Genomic DNA, 15,847 nt, shown 5'->3' with positions numbered 1-15,847 from the left:
TTAATGTTAAAACACCAGGTAAAAGAGCAAGGCTGAAGAACCCATTAATGTTCCCCCAATCATCAGTTTCAGATGAATGTTGAATATTTGAAGAAATTTATACACTGGTTAGAAAAGTGGAGAGGTCTTCATCTTAAGGGACTTCTTTGGTACTGACAGTCAAAGGGTTTTTAATGTTATAGGAGTAATGCTTGTCAGAACTTAGATTAAATGTTCATGCCCTGCTAGGGACATTCCAAACAGACCTATTAGAGGACAGGTTTGGAAAATATAGACAGTTGCCTGAAGGTCTGTACAATATTTCAATCAGACAGGTGTTTGAAGTTAAGAAAAGCTCAGTTTACAATCATCAGTGTCACTAAAGATAAAATCAGATCTATTTGGTTAAATTGAAATTAATGAATGGTGTGACACTCCTTCAGAACCTTGAGAAACAACTAGCAATAAATACAGGTTTGCTGATTCTTTATGCAGATGACAAAGTTGTTGAGAGCTGTAATAATGACTTACCAATTTTAGTGTACCTAGCAGGATATTGTTGTTATAGTCCTTCAAAGCGTATGAAGTGTGATCAGTGTAAAGAGATTCTTGTAACGGGTGAATTTATTGATGTGGTTGATGAGGCATATAATCTCATAATGGATAAGAGCAGAGGTAGGCTACTGTATCCAGAAATGTTTGTTTTCAATATCATTAAGCATAATTATTTAACAGTAACAAAATTATGAGAAACTGAGAAGGAGAGTTTCTCCAAGTGGACAATTATAGGGAGGCTGTGTGTAACATCATCATAAAAACAGTTAATTCTAAGGAATTGTTGTGGGAGATAGAATCTTGCAAGAATGCACATGCCCCAGAAAATGTGTGTAGGAAATTAGTGTGGACTTTAACAAACATCATGTTGAACAAGTACCGGTATTGTAAGAGAAAAAGTGCTTTGCCAAAGACTCGGTTCACAAGAAAGCATTCCATTTTCAACAACACTCACATTTCTCAATTCAGGTAAATTAGGCAGAGGCATAAGCAGAATTTTGTCAAGGGGTTGCGGGATAGTTTGAAACATTGTTTACATTATCGGCATTTCAAATGTTTATTACTAAAACATTTATTCCTTTTGAGCCATACAATTTGTATTAACTACTTAAATCTGTATTTAGAATACTGCAACGGGCCGATGACCTTCGACGTTAGACCCCTTTAAACAACAAGCATCATCATCATCAGAATACTGCAATATGCATATATTGATAGGAATGCTCTGCTTTTCTTCCTGTATCGCAGGAATAATTCAGATATTATTCTTGATTATTTTTTATTGTTGCTTGATTGAGGAGCTTGTGGAGATCGAAGGTCATCAGTCCCCCGTATAGGTGCATGTTGAAAGTTGTCTGATAAACGGTGTTAGTGTGGAGCTGTAGAAGTGTGTGTTATTGTATTTTTGGGGATAGGGATTTGGGACGGTGCCCCAGGGCTTGAAAAAGGTACTATTCTAGCATTTTCCTGGAGGGAGTATGGGGGGGGGGAAACAAGGAACGACTGAACGGGATTCGAACCTACTTGTCTCCCGAATCCGCACAGTCACAACGAGGGCCATTACATTCTTGGCTAAACAGGTCGGTGTCATTATTTTTGTCGTAGAGAATGTTACTTTCACGGTGAAAATTACAAGCGGAGAAAAATATGAAGTATATAAGTAATGTTCAGATCTAAGCATGTGCATTTATAATTTTAAAATTATTTTCAATGAGTGGTTTAGAAATTCAAGACGAGTATTTAAACCCGGTAATCCTCCCCACCTCCCACTTTGCGTATGCCGCCATCTGTAGCTATAATTGTCTAAATCTGTCATTACAGTTAATTATTTAGCATGCCTCCTGAGACACTAAAATTAATAAATCTTGTCTTATTAGCTCAGGCCTTGTCTCTAGAACGTGTTGCCATAGCCAAGATTCAGGTGAGCCTCAGTAAACGAGTAGGTTGGGCAGCCCTGGCCTTGGGAATCTTTCATTTTCACTCCCTTCGTGTCCCTTCCCTTCTTTTGCCAACACCATCATTCTTCTAACGATCGGACTTCTTTCTTTCTCCCTTCTGATTAGTGTCAAGAGAAGATGGCTATCTACTTGGATTTAAAACACTCTATCAAGTCTCTTCTCGAACACCAGTATCTTTATAACCCAATTTGTGTGCGGTATAAATAGAAAATTGTTCTCTAGAGCGGAGGAAAACAGATCATTTAGTAGATTGCATTCCTGAAAATAGAAACGAAAAGGTAAATTTGTTTGGGGGTATAACTTGTACGGTTGGCTCTACATGTGATGAAAACTACTAGATTAAGAAAAACCGATATTTGAAATGAACAAACACAGGCAAAGTACTATTTTGTAAACACACAGGATTTATTCATTGTGAATTGTAGAATACAAAGCTAAATTTCGTCCTCATTGAGGCTACAGTTACAAGTTTGGGGCAGTTCGTCAGATTGATCATTGTTGCACATCTTGTCGCTGGTATCTCCTTTGATGGTAAGTTTCACCATGTTGTTCACATCGATTGACACAGTAGGGATCCTTGGTTCATATTCATACTGCATCTTGAATTTCTGTAACGAAAAAGAAAGCTAGTTTAGTTAAAGTTTGCGGATGCTACTAATTAATTGATTCTTTTCATGGATTAGGAAAATCCGTATTCAAAAGCCCAATGTACTTCTACGCGTGTGGCCTATCTGTGACACTCCTGTAGTGTGCGTAGTGTGTGCTCTGGTTACCTTCTTCTCGGAACAGCTAGATGCCCGGCACTAGAAACATTGTTCTAGCACTAGTCTGTAATGAGCGTCGGGAAGTATGCAGAAAATCTGGTTTAAGGACTGCCAGGTAATTCGTCATTTACCATATGGGCCTCTTCAATTCTGTCTTCACAGCCGCGAGATAGAATGTATACCGTAAACAAGCTTGTAGTTTTGCGTAACTGTGGATATCGTGGTCATAGCAATTAGATATCTAGTTTTACATGGAACCCGAATCACAGAGTCATGACTGGTCATTGAAAAATTCCACGTGCACATGCCAGAATTCGAGGCGCAAGAAGACAGTGAAAATGCCACTCGGCTATCACGCGCCCAATGAACTGCAAAATAACCTAAGCATTCCAATAATATGATCCTCACATTTAGCTTACAATTATGTAATGTGTTTTTCCTTTTCAGCACAGTAACAACTTAACAATTTGTAAATGGATCTCTGTAGTAAGTGACTCTCCTCTATGGCAAAAACCAAGGAGGTGATAAGGAAGATAACAAAACCACCGTTTTTGTATTGCAGCTGTATGCTGCTAAGACTGTAATTGTGCATCGAAGTCTGGATCTGATTATGCTAGAGTAACTGTTAGTTCTTCGTAACACTCATAAGATACCAACTTAAGCGTAAATGTGAATAATGAGTGCGTACGAAACCTCTTCATACTGCAGTCTGCGGACAGACTGCTGAATAGTGCACCTCATGTAATAGAGTCGACGCTGAACTGGGCAAGAAACGACATAGCACAGCGTAGCGGTAGTTTCCACTTTTTAACTTTGTTTTACACGTTGCTTTAGGCCCTACCTCGCGTCGCACCGACACAGGCATGTCTTATGGCAACGATTGGATAGAAAAGGGCTAGGAGTGGGAAGGAAGCCACCGTGGCCTTAATTAAGGTACAGCCCCAGCATTTGACTAATGTGTAAATGGGAAACCATGGAAAACCACCTTCAGTTTCCACATTAGGGTCGGGACACACATTATCACATCGTGTCCGTCGTCGGCGGATGCAGAGTAGGTTTCACAGCTGGTCCGTGGTCAGACAGCTCTGCATTCGACCGACCAACGGAACAAAGGGTGGGTGGCCACTATTCTACTGTAGCTCTACACCTCTGCATTCAGGAGAAGGAGAAGGGTTGGTCCTGAGAATGGTTTTCCATGGTTTTCCATTCTCCTTCACTAAGGCGAATGACGGAACAGTTCCTAGCATAGGCCACGGCCGCACACCCCCTCATCTTCACCACATATCTCTTTCACGGTAAGTACCTAGGTGTTAATATAAGGAAAGATCTTCATTGGGGTAATCACATGAATGGACTGTAAATAAAGGGTACAGATCTCTGCACATGGTTACGAGGGTGTTTAGGGGTTATAGTAAGGATGTAAAAGAGAGGGCATACAAGTCTCTGGTAAGCCCCAAACTGGAGTATGGTTCCAGTGTACGGGACCCTCACCAGGATTAGTTTATTCAAGAACTGGAAAAAGTCCAAATAAAAGCAGCTCGATTTGTTCTGGGTGATTTCCGACAAAAGAGTAGCGTTACAAAAATGTTGCAAAGTTTGGGCTGGTAAGACTTGGGAGAAAGACGACGAGCTGCTCGACTAAGTGGTATGTTCCGAGCTGTTAGTGGAGAGAAGGCGTGGAATGACATTAGTAAACGAATAAGTTTGAGTGGTGTCTTTAAAAGTAGGAAAAATCACAATATGAAAATAAAGTTGGAATTCAAGAGGACAAATTGGGGCAAATATTCGTTTATAGGAAGGGGAGTTAGGGATTGGAATAACTTACCAAGGGAGACGTTCAATAAATTTCCAATTTCTTTGAAATCATTTAGGAAAAGCTAGGAAAACAACAGACAGGGAATCTGCCACCTGGGAGACTGCCCTAAATGCAGGTCAGTAGTGATTGATAAGAAAGGAAAACGTACAAATAACGAGAATTCAACATGGAAGGTGTCAACTTATTCTTAGTGTATACACCATTTGAAAATATGTTTAGCTGCAATCTAAATTGCTACAAAGGAACACTAAATGGAAACATTTCAGATTTATGACCCAGTAGCTGCGGTAATTTCTCATTTGATATTAACATGTATTCTTGTAAAATAGATTAAATTTGGAAATGCGCGTAGTATTGTTTCGCCTTCGTTTTCTGCAGATAGGACAGGATGACAAACTTGAGACATTGCTTCCGATATTTGTCTGTAGTTTACAACACAGCGTTTAGTAAACTTGGTACTAATTGTGAAATAATATTTTGTACTATTAACTATCATTGTTGTCCGTTTTAGTTTATGTAATATATCACCCATGCAGCTTTGTCTTATGTGTGTAACTAGCAGCTTGTGCAGCAAATGCTGGAGGAAAAAAAAGCATGGTCTCAAGGTACTTGGGCGAAACTGTTCTCAGTCCTTGCGATCTTGTTGTTGCTGTTGAATCTCTCTGGGCTCAGTTTCCCGCAGATAAGTCTCTGTAGGATCGGCCGCGTCTGCGTCGACGCCCCCCAGCAGATATGTCAGTGTATTAAATGTTATACAGCAAAGGTAACTTTGCAATTCGTAACACTAAAGCTTCAAGCCATAACTCACAGGAACGTCACCCTACAGTACTGTATTATTAGTGTGCTAACATGCTACTGCTTGAAACTTATGATTATCCTGCTCTAGTGCTAGTGACGACGATACCAGCTGCCACATGATACGTAACGCTTTGGAACGTATTATTATTATTATTATTATTATTATTATTATTATTATTATTATTATTATTATTATTATTATTATTATTATTATTATTATTATTATTATTATTATTTGCGCCTCTGTAGCATAACGGTTAGCACTATTAGCTGCCATCGTCGGAGACCCGTGTTTGATTCCCAGTAGGCCTACTGCCAGAGATTTAAGAATGGCAGGAGGGTTGGTATATGGTTAGAATGGTACATGCAGATCACCTCCACTGCGAGTGTGCCTGAAAAGTGCTGCACCACCTCGGGACGAGGACACGAGTTTTACTCGTATTATTATTATTATTATTATTATTATTATTATTATTATTATTATTATTATTATTATTATTATTATTATTCCTGGTCTTTTTTTAGATTTACAGGAGTCGACACTCCATATGGATTTGACCCAGATTCTAAAGATGGATGTCCTTCCTGACGCCAACCCTACATGGAGGGATGTATTCGCTTTTTCGTACTACTGTGGTGGATACTAGTGGTGCGTGTTGTAAGTGAAGAGAAGTCCGACTCGTTGGCTGAATGGTCAGCGTACTGGCCTTCGGTTGAATAAAACAAGAAAATTCAAAAATGATGTAGGAAAATCGTCAGTCTTATAAAAACTACTACTTTTTTTCCATAAACACTTCAAAATGAGGGGTCACTCATTGAAATCTTTGCAGCCTTTGTCTCACAATTTCCTTTAACATAAAACTGCTTATCACATATTATATATATATCAGCTGTAGTATTACCTCTTAATTATGTGTGAAGTGAAGAATGTTTGTAACTTCTTTGTTGTGACGTTGATTGATATTTAACGAATTATTTTGTAATTTTAGAGTTATTATTATGCGTTTAATTTCAGTTTTAGATTATTTTGTTTGGCGTTGAACTTTATCCTTGTTGCAGCACAGATTATCTGAGAAGTAGGTGATACATTTAAAACATTTACACGTATATACATATATATTATGTACACGATTCTATCATTGGGGCTGTTATCAATCAGCCTAGAGACCCCTAAAACTGTGCATTCACGCCGATGGAGCTGAACTTGGACTCAAACGGCTTCCAGAGTGTCACTGTTCATCTCAACAACACCAAAAACCACGGATTCGATACTAATATTGGTCGTTTTCAATCGTTTTTACTTGCCACCCTGTCTCCAACCCTCCCCCCTGTGGATAGGAGTGATTGGATACATCCAAGGTATCCCCTGCCTGTCGTAAGAGGTGACTAGAAAGGGCCTCAGGGGGTCTTAACTAGGGAGCGTGGGTTGGCGACCACGGGGCCCTTACCTGAGTCCTGGCATTGCTTCCACTTACTTGTGCCAGGCTCCTCACTTGCATCTGTCCTATCTGACCTCCTGATCAACTCTTTTTCCTTTTCCGACCCCGACGGTATTAGGTATCGAGGCCTAGGGAGTCTTCCATTTTGTCACCCTTCATGGCCATTGCCATTCTTTGGCCGATACCTTAATTTTTCGAAGTGTCGGATCCCTTTCATTTTTTCTTTCCGATTAGTGTCACATAGAGGATGGTTGCCCAGTTGTACTACTTCTTAAAACAATAATCACCACCACCACCACCACTGTCCCCAAACTCACCCCACTCCCACGGGTATATTTTTCCAGACATATGTATACTAAGTTTGGTTGAAATTGCTATATACGTTCCAGAGCTACATTGGAACACATATACATGCATTATATATTCTCTTCTTATTCTCATAGCGTAATATGTAATTTATATCTGAATAAATGTACTGCTATTTACAATAATACTCTACAGCACAATACAATATTTAGATCAGTATGAACTCCTTAAATGAAATGAAATTGCTAATAAGAGTCTCTTACGTTGAATATTATCGACAAACACATTTTACAACTCTGTAATAATGTTCTGATAAATTTGAGATCTAGTAGAGTGGAGCCAAAGTCCGTACATGGAATCTATAAAGTAGTAGTTAGAAAGCAATCCTTCTGCTTAAGCTGCACCATAAATGGCTGATCCAATGAGTAGTCAGCGTGAAAGAAATAAAATGAGAGAGGAAATATAATTGTAGGATATGAATTTTTATTATCATTCATATTGATACACATTGACAAGAATGGAAGGAAGTTTCACCTGTTCAATACAAATGAATATAGGATGTAGTTTATATTTATATTCAATACATCACGGGACCGGTTTCGACCTTTTAAGGGTCATCTTCAGCCATACAACTAAATTACGCACATTGTCGATTTTAGCTGTATGGTTGAAAATTACCCTTAAAGGGTCGAAACCGGTCCCGTGATGTATTGAATATAAACTACATCCTATATTAATTTGTACTGAACAAGTGGACCTTCATTCAATTCTTATAATCGTGAAAGGAAATACAACACGTTGACGTTACGCACTTGCCTGCTGGTCTTGAAGCAGAGAACATGTCAAAATAGAAAAATGAAACATGTCATACTGAAAATAAAAAGCACCGTATTTTTTTAAAAATAACGGCAGTCTAAGAGAAGTTAGACTTATCATACCAGAGTTTTGGTATGTGTTCTGTATATCTGCGTTATTCATGAAACACTATGGGCGGTCGACCGTAAATGCGATCTTACCACGCCGGCTTCCTTCTTGAGACTATCTGCCAGGCTCCACCCTCTCCCGAGTGTTGTCGTGTGCAGCCATACTTCACATATTCCATGTACAGACTTAATACATGATGCGAGGAAATATAAAAAAAGAAGTTGTATCTTACCTTATCGAGACATTTTGTTTTGCACAGAACGCAGCTAGTAGTTTTGATGTATGCTTCTACTGGATCACTCGTTTCTTTCTGTACTTTATCTTGACATGTGCTGATCTAAAATGGTATATCATTATCAATTAAATCTTTTGAACAGGTTTTCTCCTTAAAGTATACATCATTCTCCATCACCACCAACAGCAATAATTAGTCTTATTTCCAGGATGCGAAATCAGAAATAAATGGTGCGGGGAGGGACATAGGGCTTAACTACTAGTGTTTATTCAGGCAGTATTTCACGGGGTGGGGGGTTAAATTTCTCCTGTAATTTAATTACCACCTACCCCCCCCCCTCAGACAAATGTAAATTGTAGCTCTTTCTTTTGCATTTTGAATTTTGTTGTTATAACGAGAATGATAAACATTAGAACATTATTCCAATCAACTGAGAAGTTTTGAGAGACCGTCGCTTTCTTACGAAAGGCCAGACGAGGCGCGATTTGTCCTCATTTATTGCTTTATTAGTGGAGCCTTCCTCTATCAGGGCTAAGTTTTGACTGAAAAATTATGTCGGTTTGTACACTGCTTAAGTGAATATTGTCCTATTGGCTACCTATCGGAAACACACCCTCTCCAAATAGTACAGGAGTGTTGTAAGCTTGAGCTACTTAGAGAAATGACAAAGGAGGAGAGCTTCAAGTAATTTATATTTTTTTCCCGGGTTTCAGATGGACTTGTCAGAGTGAAACATGAATAATAGGTTGCAGGTCCGTATTGCCACTGCTGCGTTGTTTTATTGCTGAAGGTATGGCTGTTACTTGAATTATTGCTGATGTGTTCATAAAAATGTGTATAGTAAAAATCATTAATTTCAGTCATAAATTATATGTGTTCTACATTTTCCTCATAATTTTATAATGAAAGAATCCCCTCCCCGGGCAATTTTAGTGGGGGGGGGAACCTTTGAGATAAAATTGTCGGTGGGGGGAATCCCTCCCTCCCCCCTCCGCGATTTCGCACCCTGCTTATTTCATAAAACCCAGAAGAATAAAATACCAACCAGACGCTTAGCGTGAACATCACGAATACAACGATCAAAGTCGCAGAATGCCGTCACATTCGTGCCATTGTGGCTGACGAGGTTCTCCTGAAACAAGGAAAGAGAAAAACATTATTATCGGTACCGGTATTCTGGAAGATGAGGTGAAGGCAATTGTTGACCTGGCTCTGTGATGACGAGAGTAGCGTAGAAGTTCACCATAGGGATAAGTTCCTAGGGACGTGAGGAAGAGTTTCGGGATCTGCCCGGCGTGGTGCTTACGGCTGACACTTCATTTATAATATCTACCATATTCTAAGATGAGGCTTTTATCTTTTACAAGGAAATATTTCATAATAGTTCTAGTTTTGCAATATAATTTGAGCATTTTATATCTATGCATATGGACAGTTTATGTTTATTATTTCACATGTTTTGTATCGTTACTACTTTTCTTAGGAATGTCTTCCTCTTGCCTTTCTTCATATTCTTCTCCTTCTCCTTCTCCTTCTCCTTCTCCTTCTTCAGCCTTTTTATTCACATTCTAAATGGGGTCACTGGTGCAGATTAACTTCCTCCAGTTGTTCCTATCTTCGATCATGTTTTCCTGTATTTTTATTTTATAGGCTATATTCTATTAATTTTTACAATTTAGATCATACCGATATGGATGACTATGGCATACATTCACATTCTATTACATTTCTACATTTGCATGCTATGGGAATTCTAGTACATCTCTGTACTTAAAGTATTATTGCTCTTTTAGTTCATGCCAACGGCCGTAGCCGTGTTGAAACACCGGATCCCGTGAGATCTCCGAAGTTAAGCAACATTGGGCGTGGTTAGGAGTTGGATGGGTTGCCACGCGCTGTTGGTGGGGGGGTAAGGGAATGGAGGGGCGGAAAAGAACTGGCCACCCTACCGCACGTAAACTCCGGCTCAGGAACACCTCTACGGAGGTTCGGACCTGCCTTCGGGCAGAATAACCCTTACCTTAATATGTTAATCATGGACAGTAATTTCGTTTCTCCTCATGACTCTCAAGACTCCTCAGCAATCTGAACCCCTCTTGGTCTGACTAGATTTTTTATTTCACCAATACCTATATCGTGGTACCTATTCTACGTCAAAACTACGTCACAGCGTCATTCAAATTTTGTTTAATTCAGAGTTCTTTTTCTACCTATTTTCCCACACCTGTTAAGTTGCGGGTGCGAACTGTATGGCACATGTGGATGTGGCCCTGTTTTACGGCCGATTGCCCTTCCTAAAACCAACCCTATGGGGGATTTAGTCACTCTTGCGTGTTCTTATGGTGGTTGTTAGTGCTGATCATTTAGCCAGGGAGTCGGACTGTTTAATTCAGGGTAATACTGTAATAATAATAATAGCCCGCCTGGTGGCCATGATCGTTAAGGCGTTGAAGTCTAAACGTTTTGATACCGTGGTTAGCCTGTTTGAGTCCCGTTGGTCAAAAACATTTCCACCATCAGAATGTTGGCCGGCAGGGTAGAGGAGGTGGTGGTATGCAATTTCTAATCACTAGATTGCGTGCCAAAAGCCTGGATGAAATTCCAAACCTCTCCGCAGTACTCATATGGAGTGATGGCATATGACGCTGTTGATGATGATTCGTTCATCGGATGGGGAAGTTCAGCCTTGAACAGACCCCTTGGTGCTATTCGATAGGAGTAAGCTATGTGCCGGCACCGGGGTTTACCCTCTCGCTTCCTACTATCATATATCACATCATTCATTTCATCTCACTAACTCCTCTGATGAGACTGACGTCAGGAAGGGCATCCGGTCATAAAAACCCGCTACGACAGATTCATCTCACCTCATACCCGACCTCGTAGAGAAACGGGACAAGGGTTGGACAAACAAACTGTAATAATACCAAACACATACCAGTCTAGAACCCGGAGTTTTAGATAATAGCATGCAAAATAGAAATGAAATGTCCTTTTACGTTCTATTCATTAAGTAGACCTGCATAATTATCATTTGCATTGGTCACTGGAAAAAGTATGTAGCATGACCACTTCTATATATTGGCCAGATTGAATAGAACCAAAGGTGGTCCACTTATAAAGTTATTACTGTATTGTGAAGATAACCACTCACCTGCAGGGCAACTCCACAGTTATTGTATATGGTTGATTTGAGATATTGGTAGGCGCAGTCTGAAACGATAATAGTATCTCCTGGTTCCTGAAACAAATACAACATTATTGTAGGTAACGTAAGACGTCCACCGATTCATCCGACTGTAGGTAAGATGAAAGGAATTACACGTACAATAGTCTCACAGAACATTGCAGAGCCCGAATTCTTAGTCAGTAATAGGTAAGAATCCAAACTAATTTGGCAAGTAGGAAGTATCGTCTAGCGCGCTCTTCTGCTACGTAGCGAGAGTAAGGTAAACTCTAGGGGTTCTAATAGGCCGTGTCCTTAATGTTTATGCAAATCTCGTAGCAGAACCACTGTGCAGGTTAAAGTGTACTTGTTACTCGCCTTGGTAAGTTTGCATTCTAATCTATTATTGCTTAAAAATCCCAGCTCAACGAATTCGCCAGTAAAGAGAGGGATAGATAAAAACGATACATTTCATCGGTATAATTATTACCTTCAGACTCTGCAGTTGGGAACTCATCCTCCAGAAGCAGCCCATGCACGCATCAGAACTGTCTTTGCTCGGCATACTAGAACAAGCGATGTGCAGCATCATCTTCAGGGGCTTCCTAGGACATAAAATATTCTTGGATGGTATTGTGTCAAAATATCAATTAAACATTAGTTGTGCATAAAATAGATATCTGGATACCAGAATACTTGTTCCTGATACTCTGACAAGTAATAATGGCACCGTCGTTGATTTATCGGCAACTGCTCGTTTTAAGGCCCAGATAGAAGGTTCTTATTCAAGAAACTTCTTCTTGTTAGTTCCTTCTCCGTTACTGGAGGTTGGCCACAATCACAGTGAAGTCTGCACAATGTTCGTCTGTCCTCATCAGTCTACTCGAATCTAGTCCTCTCTAGTCCTGTAAGATCCTCAGTCAAGAGTGTTCCCTTCGACTGCGACATCTACGTCCATCAATTTTACACTATATGATAAGTTTTTAGCAGGTTGTAATTATCATTCCTTATAATTAGGACCCGGATTCATATGCAATAAAAACTCCAAAATTATGCATGCACATATGCACTAAAAATGTTGAAAATATGCACGAAATTATGCACTAAAAATAAAACAAAATACACTTACCAAACGCATTATTTAATTTTAATTCGGTGTTAAATTGATAAACATGTTTCGTTGCTTACAAAATGATGCATGGCAGTGGGTTATGAACAGTTTTTCAATGTTTTCAGGTTTCAATAACTTTCTGTTGTCGGACAGAATTAATTTACACGTTGCAAATGGTCGTTCTCCGTCGACGGACGTAACTAGCCAATACTTGTACACTGGCACTGACTACTTATAACATTCTCCTGGCAAAGACTGCCTGATTCTACTTATGTAGTTGCTTATGGATTGAATGTCTGAAAGAAGGAAATAGCTGTTTTGAAAAGGGTCATCATCCGCCTGCGACACTGAAAGCACTTTGCTTGATCAGGGAAGGCTTATCGTATTGCCAAGGGATGTACAACATATATAGAGTTCATTAGATTTTTCATTTCGTTCAGAAATCTTAGATAATCAATCACACATATCTAAATATGCACTAACGTTCAAAATATGCACTTGCATATGCGCATATGCGTTTTTAAAATATCTGGGCCCTACTTATAATACGACCAAGGTAGGCTGTCTTTCTTTCCTTGATTATACACATCAACATTCGTTCCCTCCTTGTGCGCCTCAGTTCGACAGGACTGGAGATGTACTAAGTCCACGAGATCCGCAATTACTTTTTCCAACTCTGTCGAACTTTGCTCGCACCTTAACATCAACTAGGGAAAAGTGCATGCATAATATCAACTATCTACCTCCCTTAGTCCATGAAGGATGCAAATAGCAATAAATTACATGATTTTAAAAACTAATAATAATAAATTTGCTTTACGTAGCACCGACACAGATAGGTCATATGGCGACGATAGGATAGGAAAGGGCTAATAGTGGGAAGGAAGCAGCCTTAGTTAAGGTACAGCCCCAGCACTTGCCTGATGTGAAAATGAGAAACCAGCGAAAACCATCTTCAGCACTGTCGACAGTGGGTTCGAACCCACTATTTCCCAAATGCAAGCTCACTGCTGCGCGACCTTAACCGCACGGCCAACTCGCTCCGGTGAATCTGAGAATGAATGACGTAGTACTTAAGTATTTCCATTAATAATATAATTGCAACACGACGCAATAAATCGTGTAGATCATCAGTCTACAACAAATTGGCGCATGTTAAGTCATAAGATTCTTTCTTTATTTCTATACTACCGGGCGAGTTAGCCGTGCGTGTAGAGGCGCGCGGCTGTGAGCTTGCATCCGGGAGATAGTAGGTTCGAATCCCAATATCGGCAGCCCTGAAGATGGTTTTCCGAGGTTTCCCATTTTCACACCAGGCAAATGCTGGGGCTGTACCTTAATTAAGGCCACGGCCGCTTCCTTCCAACTCCTAGGCCTTTCCTATCCCATCGTCGCCATAAGACCTATCTGTGTCGGTGTGACGTAAAGCCCCTAGCAAAAAAAATATACTGTATATATTTCTATACTTCTTAATCCGTTTACCCTCTTCTTCTTCTTCTCCTTCTTCTTAATCTGTTTACCCTCCAGGGTTGGTTTTTCCTTCGGATTCAGCGAGGGATCCCACCTCTACCGCCTCAAGGGCAGTGTCCTAGAGCGTGAGAGATTGGGTCGGGGATACAACTGGGGAGAATGACCAGTACCTCGTCCAGGCGGCCACACCTGCTATGCTGAACAGGGGCCTTGCGGGCGGATGGGAAGATTGGAAGTGATAGACGAGGAAGAGGGAAGGAAGCGGCCGTGCCCGTAAGTTAGGTACCATCCCGGCATTTGCCTGGAGGAGAAGTGGGAAACCACTTCCCAGGATGGCTGAGGTGGGAATCGAACACACCTCTACTCATTTGAGCTCCCGAGGCTGAGTGGATCCCCTTCCAGCCGTCGTACCACTTTTCAAATTTCGTGGCAGAGCCGGGAATCGAACCCGGGCCTCCGGGGGTGGCAGCTAATCACACTAACCACTACACTACAGAGGCGGACCTGTTTACCCTTCAGGGTAGATTTTTCCCTCGGACTTAGCGAGGGATCCCACCTCTACCGCGTCAAGGGCAGTATCCTCGAACGTGAGACGTTGGGTCGGGGGTTACAACTGGGAAGGAAGACCAGTACCTCGCCCAGGCGATGGAAAGAATGGATAGTCAAGGAAGATGGAAGGAAGCGGCCGTGGCCTTAAGTTAGGTACCATTCCGGCAGTTGCCTGGAGGGGAACTACGAAAAACCACTTCGAGGATGGATGAGGTGGGAATCGAACACCACCACCATCACCACCACCCCTCTACTCAGTTACCTCCCGAGGCTGAGTATACCCCATTCCAGCCCTCGTACCACTTTTCAAATTTCGTGGCAGAGCTGGGAATCGAACCCGTGCCTCCGGGGGTGGCAGTTAATTACACTAACCACTACACCACAGAGTTCGTGTTTTATTGCCTTTAATGTCACCATTATTACCCTCAATAAGCTAGAGACATACAGAATTGTGTTTAGACAATAAGTGACCATATTTCCTGTCTTTCACTTCAGACTGAGTGCATCTCTACTATCATAATCGTCACCTTATTCATTTTCATCCAATCTGCAATCAGTAATGTGATTAAGTGTAAGAGAGGGACGAAAGCCATTGCGGCCCTATTGTCAGCATAAATGCCTTTGTTAGCCTTCAATAATCTACACCTAAGTCCAAAAACCTTCGGTACTGTGTCATACGCATCCTCTAGATACACGAAATATAATGTCTATTCTTCTCGTAGCATTTTTCAGTTATTTGACGGATTAAATAAATTTGATAATAAATAAATAATCGTGATCGTACTCACTCCTGGAAGTAGATTTCAGAGTCTGGTGGGTATGCCATGGACAGAGCATGCCCCAGATGAAGCAAAAAGCTGAATACAAGGCCGTGCTTGAGGTATGACTGCATCTTGTAGTGTGTTGCGAAGTGTGAGTCCTCGCTTGTGTGACGACGAATTTATACAACTGCAGAGGATAAGCAGGAGGAAATTACAGGTCACCTCAGCCTCAGTGTGACGTCATAGCTTCAAGGTTACGTCCATCACTTGTAATGTCGTGTCTTGTCCGGTGAGTTTTGGAACGCTTGCTTATTTGCGAGTTCATGGCAACAAGTGGGCGGTGTTTGCAAGCGGCGGATGCCTGGTACGGATTGATCAAACACGTTTCCTGACCTGGGGGAACCCCAGACAAACTGTAGGACTGAGCACAACAGTTGAGGATTGTTCTGTTCAGGGGCGATACAAGCCCGCCTGCCAAGATAAAAATCCCGCCTCCCCACCTCAAATAAAACGTAAA

At 40.9% G+C, this 15,847-nt stretch overlaps 1 protein-coding gene across 1 annotated transcript; it reads right to left on the bottom strand.

The window, feature by feature from the left end:
• Positions 1–2,372: 2,372 nt before the first annotated feature.
• Positions 2,373–15,515, bottom strand: LOC136858240 (uncharacterized). Its single transcript, XM_067137640.2, has 6 exons — positions 15,358–15,515; positions 11,930–12,044; positions 11,428–11,514; positions 9,319–9,405; positions 8,271–8,375; positions 2,373–2,599 (listed from the first exon to the last, which is right to left on the bottom strand). The coding sequence occupies exons 1-6, from the start codon at positions 15,459–15,461 to the stop codon at positions 2,426–2,428; spliced, it is 672 nt and encodes a 223-aa protein (XP_066993741.2). The 5' UTR covers positions 15,462–15,515; the 3' UTR covers positions 2,373–2,425.
• Between the last annotated feature and the right edge of the window lie 332 nt (positions 15,516–15,847).

This window comes from Anabrus simplex, chromosome 1 (assembly GCF_040414725.1).
Source record: "Anabrus simplex isolate iqAnaSimp1 chromosome 1, ASM4041472v1, whole genome shotgun sequence".
NCBI lineage: Eukaryota > Metazoa > Arthropoda > Insecta > Orthoptera > Tettigoniidae > Anabrus > Anabrus simplex.
Note: the sequence above shows the minus strand (reverse complement) of the source record. Positions and strands in the feature narration are given on the sequence as shown.